We start from the raw sequence: 16,598 nt of genomic DNA, 5'->3' as shown, positions 1-16,598 counted from the left end.
TTTTAGTTATATAATTCCATTTGGGCCATGAATCTTTTAGGAAAAAGTTCTCTTTGGGAATTCTTCATACCTTGAAGGATGAATAAGAAGCAAAATGTTAAGTTTGCCTTGTTAAAATTTCACAAGGCAGAATAACAACCCCATTCATGTACAACAACATCTGTGATAAATCATCTTTGATCTAGACATAAGAAAAAATACAAAGACTAAAGGAAGAAAGTGTTAAGGTAAACGAAGAACTCTTAAAATACGTTCCTTTACCAATCTGATTTCAGCTGCATTGCTTTAGTATCACACATGAGCTGCAGACTGAACACAGGAGTAAGCTGGCTGCTGACAGGCCTGAGAAATAATTTTTCTATATTATATCATATTTACAGCATGTTACTACTGGTTTTAATGATAAAATTGTAGTAAAGGGGCTGGCGCCGTGGCTCACTTGGTTAATCCTCACCTGTGGTGCCGGCATCCCATATGGGCACCGGGTTCTAGTCTTGGCTGCTCCTCTTCCAGGCCAGCTCCTGCTGTGGCCTGGGAAGGCAGTGGAGAATGTCCCAAGTGCTTGGGCCCTGCACCCGCATGGGCTACCAGGAAGAAGCACCTGGCTCCTGGATTTGGATGGGCGCAGCGCCGGCCTTAGCGACCACTTGGGGAATGAACCAATGGAAGGAAGACCTTTCTCTCTCTCTCTCTCTCTCTCTCTCTCTCTGTAACTCTACCTGTCAAATAAATAACTAAATAAATCTTTAAAAAATTGTAGTAAAAATTAGTTTTTGGATGAAATTCCAAGATTTTTACAACTAAGAAATTCAATCGATGATGGTGAAATGAGGCATTGGTCTTCCTTTTGGCTGGATATTTGCATTGCCCCATAATTTGTCTTTGGTGCACTTATAGGAAACTGCTAATGGTTCTCCAAAATGGTTATACTTTTTTTTTTAAGATTTAATTTATTTGACAGTGTGCCAGAGAGAGAGATAGAAAGACAGAGAGCACTCCCATCCACCTGGTTAATTCACCAAATGGCCACAAAGTCCAGGACTGGCCCAGGATGATACCAGTAGCTAGGAACTCCATCCAGGTCTCCCACATGGGAGGCAGGGACCCAAGTCCATGGGCCATCCCAGAGATTTCAGAAGCAGTGCAGCTGGGGCTTGAACCAGCAATCGAATATAGATGTCAGAATGGTGGCTTAACCCACTGCACTACTGCACCAGTCCAGCTGTACTATTTTTTATTCCCACTAGCAGTGCAAAATTGTCACACATCTCTGCCTAATGTTTGAGGTTATCAATCTAAATTTTAGCCATTTTGTGGGTGTGAAGTTTCATCTCATATTTTTAACTTGCTTTATGACTATGCCTAGTAATGTTGAGTACTTTTCCACATGTTTATTATCCATTCATAAATATTTTGTGAGGCACCTGTTCAAGTCTTGCCTATTAATTAGGTTAGAAGGTAGGTCTTATTACCAGTGAGTTGCATGAGTTGTTTCTATATTTGAGATATAAGACTTTTGCCACATATTTGCATTGTGAATAATTTCTCCCAGACTGTGGTTTGACTTTTTATTTTTGTCACAGCATTCATTGAGATTTTTGAGGGCAGCTCGCTTTAAATCATTTGTGTTTTTGTTCCACAGGTATGTCTTTGTTCCACCTGTTGGGATACATTCACTCTATACAGAGTTCCATTGTGGCAGTTTTTTTTTGTTTGTTTGTTTGTTTGTTTGTTGTTGTTTTTTTTTTTTTTTTTTTTTTTTTACAGGCAGAGTTAGTGAGAGAGAGAGAGACAGAGAGAAAGGTTTTCCTTTTTCCATTGGTTCACCCCCCCACAAGTGACAGCTACAGCCAAAGCCAGGAGCCAGGTGCTTCCTCCTGGTCTCCATGCAGGTGCAGGGCCCAAGCACCTGGGCCATCCTCCACTGCCTTCCCGGGCCACAGCAGAGAACTGGACTGGAAGAGGAGCAGCCGGGACAGAACCAGTGCCCCAACCGGGACTAGAACCCGGAGTGCTGGCGCCACAGGAGGAGGATTAGCCTAGTGAGCTGGCCTATTGTGGCAGTTTTTTCCTTCTGCAGTTTAAAGATGTCATTTCATGATCTGGTTTCCATTATTTCTGATGAAAAGTCTGTCATTATTTGTATTGATGTATGCATGTATATAAAAAAGTTCACAGCAAATGCATTTTTATGACATTTTCCTGTGAGTGATCTGAAGTACTGTGGTGTGTTATGTGCCTTCTTTTCTCAGACTGTTTTCGGATTGGCTTTTTAACTTCAGTTGGTATCAGGTGGACTTTGATGTGCCCTGATGTTGTCCCCTTTGCATTTATTTTGTTTTGCATTCACTAAGATTGTAATACCTAGTATGATGTTTTCCATCACATTTGGTGAATTTTTGACCATTTTAAAGTATTTTTTGTCTTATTGTCTTTCTCCTTTCCTCCTGGGAATTCATAATATGTGGAATTATATAATATATGGAATTATCACTTAATACTATCCTACAGGTCATTGATATTTTTTCCTCAACTAGTTTTCTCTCTGATTGGGAACTGGAAGGCATGAGTATTTTTTTTTTGTTTATTTCTTAAGAATTTTAGTTTTACTTCAAATATAGTATCAAATATAGAGTTAAACATAGAAGATGTATTTATTTTTTCTTAATTTTATTTTTCCACATGATATGAGTTTGGTGCTTATGAAATAAGCACCACAGTAAAATGAGCATCATATTAACACCCTATTATAATGCTAGCAGTCACTACACACACTTGGCCTTTAGTTCTTCTACCCTCTTGGGTAGAGACTGACAAATGTACTGAATTGTGGGATTGTTTTGTGATGTGTGCTCAACTAAGCTAAAACTACTACATACATTCTAACTTTAATCCAAATGAAATATTGAACCAGTATTTCCAAACATACAAAAATAAATCTACCAAGCTACCCACCTGTAACAGGCAAGTGAATCTATACTCCCCAACAACTGATACTAGGATTTTGAAAATTTAATACATTCTCCTTGTCTCACTTCTTACCTGAAATATTGCACAACCTCCTACTGATTTCTTTGTGAACCTCAATCCATCTCCCAAAATTCTCAAACGTGAATAAGTACTGATTGTTCTACACTGCTACTTCTCTTTTTCCGGTGGTTCATACTACCTCTATAATATAGCATGACCTGCTACATAAAGCACTATCTAGACAGGCCCCCCTCTGTCTAGCTTTGCCTATACCATATTCCTATGTTCTAGTCTTACTGATTAGAAATTGCAATACTTTGAATGAGCTGTGATGCCTCAAAGCTGTATATATGTTTCCACATCCTATCCCCCTTGCTTTTATGCCCTTACTCAGTGAAATCCTACTCTTGCTACATCTTACAGAATAGGCATCTTTTCCATGAAGACTTTACTAGTTGACCCAAAACTCAAAATCATATCAAGTAAGATGTATGACATGTACTGACAAACTTCATGAACTCCATACTCAACACATTTTAAATGATCCTAACATTCTTCTGATGGCATTGACTCCTGCTCTCTCCTGCAGCCCCCAAGACATCAGAAGAGTGGGCCATCTTCAGGGGATCAGTGTCCTCATGGCACTGACATTCAAACCCCAGAGCATGAAGGATGCGGAGAGGCACTCTTTTATTGACATTTTACAACACCGGTCTAATCATGCTACCAGGCCAAGTAATGAAAGATGTTCTATTTCAGCATATTCACAGGAATATTTGATGCTATAAAGAACATTAGGAAGTTGTAAAGCAGCCTTTAAAAAGCTGGAGAAGCCTTTGAAAAGTTGGGGAAAAGTTGTGTACCCCTCATTCAAACAACAGCAAAATGATAAACAACAAACATGTAATATTTCTGCAAAAACATGAGGACTTAAAACCATGTAGCAACCAAATAGCCAGAATTCAGAAAAGGGGCAGATTCACACCCAGGAGCAAAAAGATCTACAGACTGTTCCAACTACGGCAGGGAAAAGAAGGAAACAGCAGAGACCAGATAGACAATAGAGAAAATCAAGTCAAAATTTAATAAAATGTCAAAGGCTGGGGCTGGTGCTGTGGCATAGTAGGTAAAGCCACTGCCTACAGCCACTGCCTACAGTGCCGGCATCCCATATAGGCGTCGGTTCCAGGCCCGACTGCTCCACTTCCAATCCAGCTCTCTGCTATGGCCTGGGAAAGCAGTGGAAGATGGCCCAAGTTCTTGGGCCTCTGCACCTGCATGGTACACCCAGAAGAAGCTCCTGGCTTCTGTCTCCTGGCTTCGTATTGGCACAGCTCCAGCCATTGTGGCCATCTGGGGAGTAAACCAGTGGATGGAAGACACCTCTCTCTCTCTCTCTCTCTCTCTCTCTCTCTCTCTCTCTCGGCCCTCCTTCTCTCTCTGTGTAACTCTGACTTTCAAATAAATACATAAATCTTTAAAAAATTTTAAAAATGTCAAAGGCCAAGTGTGGGCTAGAAAAAAAGCTTACAGGCCCTTGAAGCCCCAAACAGGCCAAATGCATATTACCTCTGACTCTTTTCCAAGGGCCTTTACTCTGCACATTAAGATATAACTGTTGAACAGGAGACTGGAAAGCCTACTTCAATGGCACAAGCACAGAGGAGGGGAGGGACCATCACTGAATTAAAAATAAAAAGTTCCATCCTCCTCCCCATACCCTTCTCTCCTGCAGAGCAAAGGACTTAAGCTACTAAGAGAGAAGCATCAAACTTGCTGACCCCAGGACCCAGGGACAGATCCATCCTCACTGACAGAAGAGTAAACAACAACAACCCTGTACCTGAGAGAGACCCAATACATGGTCCTTCCTCTGCAGAGAGTGGGGAAGCAGAAAACCCTCTCCCACAAAATGCCCACCACAGATGAAAGGCAGAGCTTGGCCATTGTAAGTAGGATAGGCTAAAATGGTGAGAAAGCTCCATTAGCAGGGAGCTGGATCAAAAGTGGAGCTAGGGCCAGCGTTGTGGTGTAGTGGGCTAAGCCTCCACCTGCAGTGCTGGCATCCCGTATGGGTGCCAGTTCATATCGCAGCTGCCCCTTTTCCAATCAAGTTCTCTGCTATGGCCTGGGAAAGCAGCACAAGATGTCCCCTGTACCACATGGGAGACCTGGAAGAAGCTTCTGGCTCCTGGCTTCAGATCAGCCCAGATCGGGCCATTGTGGCCATTTGGGGAATGAAACAGAGGATGGAATACCTTTCTCTCTGTCTTTCCCTCTCTCTGTTTGTAACTCTACCTCTCAAATTAAAAAAAAAAAAAGTAGAGCAGCCAGGACACGAACCAGCACTCATATGGGATCGTGGTAACACAGGCAGCAGCTTTACTTGCTATGCCACAACCACTGGCTCCAAGATTCTGATTAATCAAAATTAAATTCACACCAGAAATCCATACCTTCCAGCCATTGTAGATAACTGAAGTTGAATTATACTGTTTTTTCCAGGCTAAAATGACAATTCATATTCTAGAAAGAAGCCTGGATCATGGAGACAGGAGCAGTTGAGACTGGTGTGGTTGTTGATGCAGTGGTCCACTTGATGTGTTTGGCCAAGTGCACAGGTGCCGGCTTTAAACTTGTCGTCGTCACAGTGGTAGAGCTGGAAGAAATTGGAGTTGTGAGTATGGGGCCAGATGGCAAAGGGCCCTTTCTCTTACTTCCAGATGCGGTCACGCACATGGCGCTGAACATTGTGACCGAGTCGTTATCACCAGCACCACCACCAGGGGAGAGACCATCAGGAGCCCGGTGAGAAGAGGCAGGAGCAGTTGAGGCTGGAGCCGGGCGAGAGGAGGCAGGAACCTGGATCATGGAGACGGGAGCAGTTGAGGCTGGTGTGGTTGTTGATGCAGTGGTCCACTTGATGTGTTTGGCCAAGTGCACAGGTGCCGGCTTTAAACTTGTCGTCATCACAGTGGTAGAGCTGGAAGAAATTGGAGTTGTGAGTATGGGGCCAGATGGCAAAGGGCCCTTCCTCTTACTTCCAGATGCAGTCATGCACATGGCGCTGAACATTGTGACCAAGTCGTTATCACCAGCACCACCACCAGGGGAGAGACCGTCAGGAGCCCGACTAGTGGTGGCAGGAGCCTGGTGAGAGGACGCTGGAGCAGTTGAGGCTGGAGCCCGGCTAGCGGAGGCTGCAGCAGTTGAGGCTGGTGTGTTTGTTGATGCAATGGTCCACTTAATGTGTTTGGCCAAGCACATAGGTGCCGGCTTTAAATTCAGGGTACAGGTACAGGTCGTCGTCACAATGGTAGAGTTGGAAGAAGTTGGAGTTGTGAGTGTGGGGCCAGATTGCAAAGGGCCTGAACTCTCACTTCCAGATGTGGTGGTACACATGGTCTTGAGCACGGCTGCTGTCAAGTTCTCAGGAGCAGCACCACCAGGGCAGACAGCGTCATGAGGTGGGGTGCGTGGCTTGTCCAGCAGCATCCGTGGTGAGGAGGTAGGGAGCGGGCCCTGTGGCGTGGCAACTTCGGCAGATGTCTCAGCCCGGAGGGCTGGCAGGGATTTGGTGTCACTGACCAGTATCACAGCAGGAGCAGCGATCAGTCCCACACAAGGGGCTGCGGGCTTGAGGCCTAAAGAGTTGGCAGGAAGATGCTGTGGCTGTGAAGAGTCAACAGGGCCCATTAGGCGGGCTATCTTCGCAGGCAAAGGGGCCACCGTCGCTGCTACTCCAGCATATTCTGGGAAGGCTGGAAACCGCGGAGCAGTCTGCCTCTTTATCCGGCCCCAGAAGGCAGCTGATGAGGGCGCAGTGCTGGCTGCAGGCAGCGGGAGCGCGCTGGGAGGCTGAGTGCGGGGTGGGCTCTCGGGGGCAGACTCTTGGGCAGCATCCATCCTGTGCTCCACGAACTGGTTAAGCCACCGAGATGAACCTTTCGTTGCCATGTCACCATCTTCCAGAGTGACAGGATAGCCCAGCCGGGGCGCGGGAGGCAGAGTGCCCAGGTCCCCTCCCCCGGAAAGCTGCTCAGCAAACTTCCTTTTATGCGGCCAGGAGCCGCCAGGTGTAGGTGGGGAATTCCGCAAGCCTGGTTTCTCCGCGGCTGCACCTACCGCTCTTCGTCTCTGGGACTCCCTGTCCGTCACCAAGGGAGGTGAGGTACTGGAGCGAGGCCCCAGCGCCTCCTCTCCAGTCACCTTTGCTGGCCTCTCTGGTATTTTGGAGCAGGAGGCGGCCGGCCCGCAGAAGGCACTCGACGTGGGCCGGCCCGGCTTCCTCGGACGCAACAGGCCGCCAGTGGAGCTGTAGGAGCTGCTAATGGCGTTGCGGACGGGTACAGGGATGCCAGCCGTGGTGGAGCTCTCCGGGGAGCTCTCACAAGAGTGGCGGGGTCTCTTACTCAAGTGGGCGTCTGAGTCTTGGGGACCGGTCAGCGGGGCCCAGACGGCTGACTGCCCCTGTCCAGGGCCAGCAGGACAGCCTCCCTTAGTCTCCCGGCCAGCCAGGAGGATTTGGGCTTCCCCCGCGGGGCTCCTCCTCCTCTTCCTCTCTGGGAGGGCAGCTGCACCACTCTGCGGGGCACAGGGGTCCAGAGCCTTAGCAGACTGCGAGGGCTGGGTGGAGCTGATGATCTGCCCAGGTCCTGGGCGGCGAGTCAGCCTGCGGTCAAGAGGGGTACCCTCACCGTCCCCGACCTACACACCATCTTGGAGTTACGAACAGACAGCACAGGCTTCTTGGGGCTGCCATTCCAGCACACGGTCGGTAGGCAACCCACACGGGAATACCGGGGCTGCTGGATCGGGTAGCGTCTGCGAGGCGCTATTCCAAACCGACTGAACGAAGTCTGACCATGCCGCTGGGCAGGCCTCCCGGAGGGCTGGCAGCCTGGAGAAGGGTCACCGCGGGGAACCTGGTGGCCAGGGGGGCGTCGGCAACGGGGCGCGGCCGGGTGGGTGGCGGTCAAGCGTCTCCCGCTGGTCCTTGCCCTCCTGCGAGGGGACAGGCTGGGGTGGACCGGAAAGGCCCAGGTTATTGCCCATGGGGCGTGACTGGGTGAGTTCAAGATCCTTCTACAAGGGTCGAGAGTCGAGGGCAACCGTGCAGGGAGACTTCCCTTTGCTGCCAACTCGCTGAGGCCCCACATTCCAAATGAACAAAGAGGCACACTGCGTTCCACCCACTTCCTCTTCCCCTATGCCCCGCCCAGGAGAGCTGGGGGTGGCATCTTTTATGCATTTTGCTGAGTACTTTAAATGTCTAATAACGATTAACTCGTATAGTATCTCAGTTAACTTTATACTTTTAAATGAAGCTTATTAAAATATATATTATTGTAAGGCTATATAGTGTACGCTGACAGTAACCCTAACTAATGTATTTTTATTATACATACATTGCTTTACATGCTTAAAACTTTTGTTAATTTCACACAAAATTATGTTTTTGGAGATTTATCCAAGCTGATTCGTGTTGCTCTAGTTCAGCGCTTTATAATGGTCCTGTTGTATGAACGTCACAATGTAACCACTCTGATATTAATATTTTCTAGTTTGCCATTACTGTAAAAAGGATAGAATAAATGTTTTTGTTGTGGTTCCTTATGTGTGTGAATAATTTCCTTTAGGGTATGTGCTGAGAAATGGAATTGCTGGCTCATAGGGTGCAATCATCAACTCTAGTTGATAGCATCAAATTGATCTGTAAAGTGTTTTATTTATATCATCAACACTTGATACTGTTTAAATGTTTTATTCTGAATAAATTGGATGAATATAAATGCATTTTGTATTTTTAGTGTGCTTTTTTCTGATTAACAATGCTTTGGTAATTTTTCTATCATGTTATATTTTTCTTATTGATATCTATGTTTTAGATATTAATATATTATTGGTTACATCTGTTGCAAATTATTTTAATGTTTACCTGATTAATGCCATATGCTGGGAATGGGTGGGCGTGTGTAACACAATGTGAACCTTTACCTTAATGGAAATTCACTTTATTTAATACATAACATAATGGGGCCGGCACTGTGGCCCAGTGGGTTAAAGCCCCAGCCTGCAGCACCCTCATCCCATATGGACTTCAGTTTGAATCCTGGATGCTCCACTTCTGATCCAGCTCTCTGCTAATGTGCCTGGGAAAGCAGCAGGGATGGCTCAAGTGGTTGGGCCCCTGGGAAACCCAGAAGAAGCTCCTGGCTCTTGGCTTCAGCCTGGCCCGGTCCCAGTCATTGCAGCCATTTGGAGAGTGAACCAGTGGATTGAAGACCTCTCTCTCTCTCTCTCTCTCTCCCTCCCTCTCTCTCTCCTTCTCTCTGTAACTCTCCTTTTCAAATAAATAAAAATAATTAAAATACATACATATTATTTTTCTTCACATATTTTACAAATACTGATTTGGTAATCTTTATAACAACTTATGAGTCATGTACCACATTATTTTTACTTTAAGAAATAATAGGCTTATTGAGATATATTTCACACACCATAAAGCTTAGTCTTTTTTTTTTTTTTTTTTTTTTGACAGGCAGAGTGGACAGTGAGAGAGACAGAGAGAAAGGTCTTCCTTTGCCGTTGGTTCACCCTCCAATGGCTGCCACGGCCAGCGCGCTGATCCGATGGCAGGAGTCAGGTGCTTCTCCTGGTCTCCCATGCGGGTGCAGGGCCCAAGCACTTGGGCCATCCTCCACTGCACTCCTGGGCCACAGCAGAGAGCTGGCCTGGAAGAGGGGCAACTGGGACAGAATCCGGCGCCCCGACCGGGACTAGAACCCAGTGTACCGGCGCCGGCGCTGCAAGTTAGAGGATTAGCCTAGTGAGCCGCGGCGCCGGCCAAGCTTAGTCTTTTAAAAGGTGTAGAATTCAGGAGCTGTTAGTATATTCACAAAGGTGTGCAAGCATCACCACTTACTGAATTCAGAATATTTTCATCATCCTCCAAAGAAATCCCATACCAGTTTAATCACTGTCTACTTTCCCTCAAAGTCCTTCTGCCCTTCAGTCCCAAGAAATCACTAATCTACTTTCTGTTTTAATAGATTTGCCTATTCTGGGCATTTCCTGTAAGTGAACTGATAAACATAAGTCCTTTAGTGTCTGACATCTTTCACTTAGCATGTCTTCAGAGTTCATCTATGTGATCATATCTAGCAGTTATTCATTCCTCTTTCATGCTGAACACTATCCCATTGTATAGTGGATGCCCCGTTTTGTTTACTATTCATCACTTGACAGACACTCAGATGGTTCCACCTTTTGCATATTATGAATAATGGCTCCATGAACATTTATGTATAAGATTTTGCTGGAATAAGTTTTTAATTCTTTTGCATACATACCTAGGAGTGGAATTGCTGGTTTATAAGTTAACTCAATGTTAACTTCTTGAGCAACTAGCAATCTGTTTTTCTGCATCAATTTATATTCTTTTCAAAAAAATGTTTATTTATTTGAAAGGCAGAGTAATAGCGAGACAGGAAGAAATATAATCCATTCACTGGTTCACTCTTCAAAGGCCCACAGCAGCCAGGGATGGTCCAGGCTGAAGCCTGGAGCCAGGAAATCCATCTAGTTCTCTCATGTGGGTGGCAGGGACCCAAGTTCTTGGAACATCATTTGCTGCTTTCCCAGGCACATTAGCAGGAAGCTGGATTGGAAGAGAAACAGCCAGTTCTCAAAACAGCACTGACATATGGGGTGCAGTTGTCAAAAGCCATGGTTTAACCTGCTGTGCCACAACACTGGTCCCACCAGTTTATATTGGTACCTATAAATGAGGGTGCCAATTTCTCACCCTCCTCCCCAACACTTGCTATTGTCCATAGTTTTTGATGATAGCCATCCAAACAGATATCCAATAGTATCTCATTGTGTTTTGGATGTGCTCATTGGAATAAGTGTATCTTTTATAGATACCTGTGCCCACATAGGATTCTGGCACTGTGGGCGGTGGCTTTACTCACTAAGCCACAGCACCGGCTCCAAGATTATGTATATTAATCCTTTATCAGTTGTGCAGTTTTCAAATATTTTCTCTCATTCTGTAAGGTGCATCTTCACTTTTCTGAGTGTTTCTTTTGCAGTTCAGAAGGTTCTCAGCTTGATGTAATCCCATTTGTCAATTTGGTCTTGAATGCCTTTGCTTCTAGGGTCTTTTCCAATAAGTCTTTGTCTATGCAAATATCTTACAGTTTTCCCAATCTACTCTAGCAATTTGATGGTGTCAGCTTGTAGATTTAGGTTCTTAATCCATTTGGAGTGGATGTTTGTGTAAGGTGTAAGGTATGGGTCTTGTTTCATACTTCTGTATGTGGAGATTCAGTTTCCCAGCACCATTTGTTGAAGAGACTGTCCTTTTCAGTGGGTTGATTTTTGCTCCTTCATCAAAGATAAGTTGGTTGTAGGTGCAGAGAATAATTTCTGGAGTTTCCATTCTGTTCCATTGGTCTACACGTCTATATTTTTTTGTCAGTACCAGGCAGAATAGAAATCCTACCCTTACAATAATACATACTTTTTTGAATCCATAAAAGACCCAAAATACCAAGGCAACCAACAAAACTTTACAACCAAATAATGGAACAAATGACAATATGCCTTCATAAAAATAAAACGTTTCAGGGCTGGCTCTGTGGTGTAGTGGGTAGCAATAGAAGATGGCACAAGTCCATAGGTCCCTGCACCCACATGGGAGACCTGAATAAGCTCTTGGCTCCTGGCTTCAGATAGGTGCAGCTCCGGCCATTGAGGCCAATTGAGGAGTGAACCAGAGGATGGAAGACTTCTCTCTCTCTCTCTGCCTCTCCTTCTCTCTGTGTAACTCTGCCTTTCAAATAAACAAATCTTTATTTTTTAAACATTGCTTTATCTATTGGGGGACTCTTGTGTTTCCATATAAATTTTTAAAATTTTTATTTTAACTTTTATTTAATAAATATAAATTTCCAAAGTACAATTTTTGGACTATAGTGCCCCCCCCCATAACCTCCCTCCCACCCGCAACCATCCCATCTCCCAGTCCCTTTCCCATCCCATTCACATCAAGATTCATTTTCAATTATCTTTATATACAAAGATCAATTTAGTATATACTAAGTAAAGATTTCAACAGTTTGCACCCACACAGAAACACAAAGTGAAAAATACTATTTGAGTACTAGTTATAGCATTAAATCACAATGTACAGCACATTAAGGACAGAGATCCTACATGGGGAGTAAGTGCACAGTGACTCCTGTTGTTGACTTAACAATTGACACTCTTATTTATGGCATCAGTAATCACCCTAGGCTCTAGTCATGAGTTACCAAGGCTATGGAAGCCTTTTGAGTTCACCGACTGTGATCTTATTTAGACAAGGTCATAGTCAAAGTGGAAGTTCTTTTCTCCCTTCAGAGAAAGGTACCTCCTTCTTTGATGGCCCATTCTTTCTGCTGGGATCTCAATCACAGAGATCTTTCATTTAGGTCATTTTTTTTCCAGAGTGTCTTGGCTTTCCATGCCTGAAATACTCTCATGGGCTTTTTAGCCAGATCTGATTGCGTTAAGGGCTGATTCTGAGGTCAGAGTGCTGTTTAGGACATCTACCATTCTATGAGTCTGCTGTGTATCCTGCTTCCCATGTTGGATTGTTCTCTCCTTTTTAATTCTATCAGTTAGTATTAGCAGACACTAGTCTTGTTTATGTGATCCTTTTGACACTTAATCCTATCATTATGATCAATTATGAATGGAAACTGATCACTTTGACTAGTGAGATGGCATTGGTACATGCCACCTTGATGGGATTGAATTGGAATCCCCTGGAACGTTCCATGTTGCAGTTGATTTCTCAACAATGTTGCAGTGGATTCGTTTCTGAGAGGAGGAGCGTGGTGGGGGCAAAAGGTGTGGAGTCACCACACAGACCCCAGGAGTCTGGGTGAAAGCAGACCTGAGGCAAGCAGCCTGCAAACTCGTCTCGTTTGAGTTAGTACAACAGCTTATATAGCAAGACCAGCCAATCCGGTCAAGGGGCAGTCTATGCCCCAACCAATCACAGCCTGTTGCCATGCAGTTTCCAAAACCATCCAATCACAGCCTGTTGCCAGTCAGGCTCTGTTGTCATGTGGTTTCCTCTGTTGTCATGCGGTTTCCGAAGCCATCCAATCACAGCCTGTTGCCAGGCAGTTTCTGTTGTCAGCAGCCATCTTGGCATGACCTTTTCACCTCACTGGCCATCTTGGCATGAACTTTTCACCTCAGCAGCCATCTTTTTTTTTATTTTTTATTTTTATTTTTATTTTATTTTTATTTTTTTTTATTTTTATTTTTTTTTATCTTTTATTTAATGAATATAAATTTCCAAAGTACAACTCATGGGTTACAATGGCTTCCCCCCCATACCGTCCCTCCCACCCACAACCCTCCCCTTTCCCACTCCCTCTCCCCTTCCATTCACATCAAGATTCATTTTCGATTATCTTAATATACAGAAGATCAGCTTAGTATACCTTAAGTAAGGATTTCAACAGTTTCAGCAGCCATCTTGATATGACATTTCACCTCATTCCACCACAGTTCCCTATGAATTTAAGTATCGTTTCTTCTAGATTGAGAAAAATGTCATTGCTACTTTGATTGGGATTGCATTGAATCTGTAGATTGCTTTCAATGATGTGGACTTTTTTTCTCTCTCTCTCTCTTTTTTAAGATTTATTTATTTACTTGAAAGTCAGAGTTTCACAGAGAGAAAAAGAGACAGAGAGAGCAAAAGACAGACAGAGAGAGGTCTCCTTCCATCTTATGGTTCACTCCCCAGTTGGCCGCAGCAGCTGGAGCTCTGCCCATTTGAAGCCAGGAGCCAGGAGCTTCTTCCAGGTCTTCTATGTGGGTACAGGGGCCCAAGGACTTGGGCCATCTTCTACTGCTTTTCTAGGCCATATCAGAGAGCTGGATTGGAAGTGAAGCAGCTGGGACTTGAACCGGAGCCCACCTGGGATGCCAGCACTACAGGCAGCAGCTTTACCTGCTAAGTCAATGTGGACATTTTGATATTAATTCATCCAATCCATGAACATGGGAAAATTTTTCCATTATTTATGTTTTCTTCTATTTCTTTCTTTAATGTTTTGTAATTTTTATTGTAGAGATATTTGACCTCCTTGGTTAAACTTATTCCAAGGTATTTTTGTAGCTATTTTGAATGGTATTGATCTTAGAAGTTCTTTCTCAGCCGTGGCATTGTCTTCTTGATTTCATTTTGGTAGGATGCATATGTCCAGGAATTTATTCTTTTATCTTTTTCCAATTTGTTAGCATATAGTTGATCAGTTTTTTATGATACTTTAAATTTCTGTGGCATCAGTTATAATGTATCCTTTGTCATCTCAAATTCGAGTTTTTGTTTTTGTTAGTTGGGCTAAAGGTTTGTCTATTTTGTTTACCTTTTCATTTTGTTAAGTTTTTTTTTTTTTATTTTTGACCTGCAGAGTGGGCAGTGAGAGAGACAGAGAGAAAGGTCTTCCTTTTGCTGTTGGTTCACCCTCCAATGGTCACCACAGCTGGCACACTGTGCTGATCCGATGGCAGGAGCCAGGTGCTTCTCCTGGTCTCCCATGGGGTGCAGGGCCCAAGTACTTGGGCCATCCTCCACTGCACTCCTGGGCCACAGCAGAGAGCTGGCCTGGAAGAGGGGCAACCGGGACAGAATCTGGCACCCTGACTGGGACTAGAACCCGGTGTGCCAGTGCTGCAAGGTGGAGGATTAGCCTATTGAGCCATGGTGCTGGCCCATTTTGTTAAGCTTTGTATTATTGATTTTTATTTTATTTTTGTTTCACTTTCATTTTTTTCTGCTCTGAACTGAGTCAGAGTTTTAAGGGGTTTTACTTGCCTTCAAGTTTCTCTTAAATGAGCCAGCATTTGCATCAATAGTTAAGTGCTGCTTGCCCCTATCCCATATCTCAGTACTTATGTTTGAGTCCTGGCTCCAGCTCATTACCTAGCTAGAGGAATAGTACCAGGGGCTGGGTCTCTGTTAGCGGCATTTAATATGCACTTGAGACTCCTGGACCCATACTGCAGTGCCTGCTTGAGTCCTAGCTCTGCTTCTACTTCTAGCCTCCTTTTAATGCACATCCTGTAAGGCAGCAGCTTATGGTTTTAGTACTTGGGTCCCTGTCACCTATATGGGAGATCTGGATTGAGTTTCTGGCTTCTGGCTTCAGCCTGGCCTAGGTCAGATGTTGTGAGCATCTGAGGAATAAGCCAGTGTATGGAAAATCTCTATCTGCCTTTCAAATAAAATCTATCTGTGTCTATCCCTCTGCCCTTCAAACAAAATGAAAACTTAAATAGTTAAATTTTTTCTCAGCATTTTTTTTCAAATTTATATTTCTACTTTTTCAAAAAAATTACTTAAACTCTGATATTTCTGATTCTTTGTAACTTTTGATGAAATGATAGGAAAAAATTAGTATGATATTGCTGTTTTGCTTTGTATTTCTTTTATCACTGGTGGATGCAGCAAATATGTAAGAATTTGAAATTATATGTGGTGCTCAGCTTTTTGTTCTGTGAGGCCATATTTATTCAGCTAGGGAAACTCTAGATTGTTCAAGCAAATAACTATGAGAAGCGTTTTTAAAAATACTGAGGTAATTTGAGAGGCAAGATGGCGGAATAGGAAGGGAGCACACTGATAGTCCGGGGAGAGATAGTTTAATAAAAGTGGAGATACTGCAGGTTCAAGGAAGAGTAGGGGAGGAAACAGCAGAAGAAACTCTTCCGGAACGCGTGATTCACAGCGGACCTGTGTGGAGAGCGTGGGAGCCCACAGTTCGGGACACCAGCGGCAGACTCAACACACCAGCGCTGGAACGCAAGGTGAGCCAAACCTCAATAGCCTGAGACACCGGCAGGCAAGCGGAGAGAGGAGACTAGAGGGAACGACCCCCGGGGGGGAAAAGTTCACCAGGCTAACTGGAAGAGAGAGAGAGAGAGAAAAAAAAAAAGGTGACTGGTACGGACACGGGTTTCTCTCTCTCCGCTCACCTCTCAAGGGCGAGCAAGACAAAGAGCAGGCGCCATCTTGGACATACATCATAAGCAGAGCGACCTCAGGTCTGCACCGGCCCTGAGCCTAGCAGAAAAACCTGACTCTGGGCGGGGCGAATTAACAGGAGATTAGGACCTAGTAAATTTGTGGTGCTACTGAACTGAGACTGTGAAAAAAGAGACAGTGGGGGAGAGAACTCACGGAATTCACCTGAGTACTCTCCAGAGACGCTACAATTCCGTAACTTTGGCAACCCAGTGGGAGTCTGAAGGAGAATTTGAACCCACTCTGAGGGCCAAACAGATTCCCTGTGTGGTCCTTAGGAAAGAGCTTCCGATCTCTGGCTCCTGTGGGTATATCATTTGCCTGCTAACTACCTCCAACTTCGTTCAGCTGTGCGGAATTACTTCCCTTTTGAATCAAAAAAAGAAAGAGAGAGAGAGAGATTTACCACGCCTAACCTGGGACTGTCACCTTTGGCACACCAAACAGAGCTCTCAGGCCACACCCATCTCAAGCCCTAAGGCTCCATCAAAAACAGATAGCCCACTTAATCTAGAGTCATAGTATAACA

General features: G+C 44.6%; 1 protein-coding gene across 1 annotated transcript; it reads right to left on the bottom strand.

Annotated features, from left to right (window-relative positions):
* Nucleotides 1-1,756: 1,756 nt before the first annotated feature.
* On the bottom strand, nt 1,757-8,129 carry LOC138843461 (nuclear envelope pore membrane protein POM 121-like). The gene is made up of 3 exons (XM_070047309.1): nt 7,761-8,129; nt 5,708-7,677; nt 1,757-5,629 (listed from the first exon to the last, which is right to left on the bottom strand). The coding sequence occupies exons 1-3, from the start codon at nt 8,127-8,129 to the stop codon at nt 5,497-5,499; spliced, it is 2,472 nt and encodes an 823-aa protein (XP_069903410.1). The 3' UTR covers nt 1,757-5,496.
* Between the last annotated feature and the right edge of the window lie 8,469 nt (nt 8,130-16,598).

This window comes from Oryctolagus cuniculus, chromosome 8 (assembly GCF_964237555.1).
Source record: "Oryctolagus cuniculus chromosome 8, mOryCun1.1, whole genome shotgun sequence".
Lineage (NCBI taxonomy): Eukaryota > Metazoa > Chordata > Mammalia > Lagomorpha > Leporidae > Oryctolagus > Oryctolagus cuniculus.
The sequence above is the reverse complement of the archived record's forward strand: the minus strand, read 5'-3'. Positions and strand labels throughout refer to the sequence as shown.

Coding starts and splice junctions, on each gene's coding strand:
- LOC138843461 (XM_070047309.1), bottom strand. CDS start 8,129: ATGTGGGGCCTCAGCGAGTTGGCAGCAAAGGGAAGTCTCCCTGCACGG. Junction 7,678..7,760: donor AGCAGCCCCGGTATTCCCGT/GTGGGTTGCCTA, acceptor GATGGTGTGTAG/GTCGGGGACGGTGAGGGTAC. Junction 5,630..5,707: donor GTCACAATGTTCAGCGCCAT/GTGCGTGACCGC, acceptor AATTTCTTCCAG/CTCTACCACTGTGACGACGA.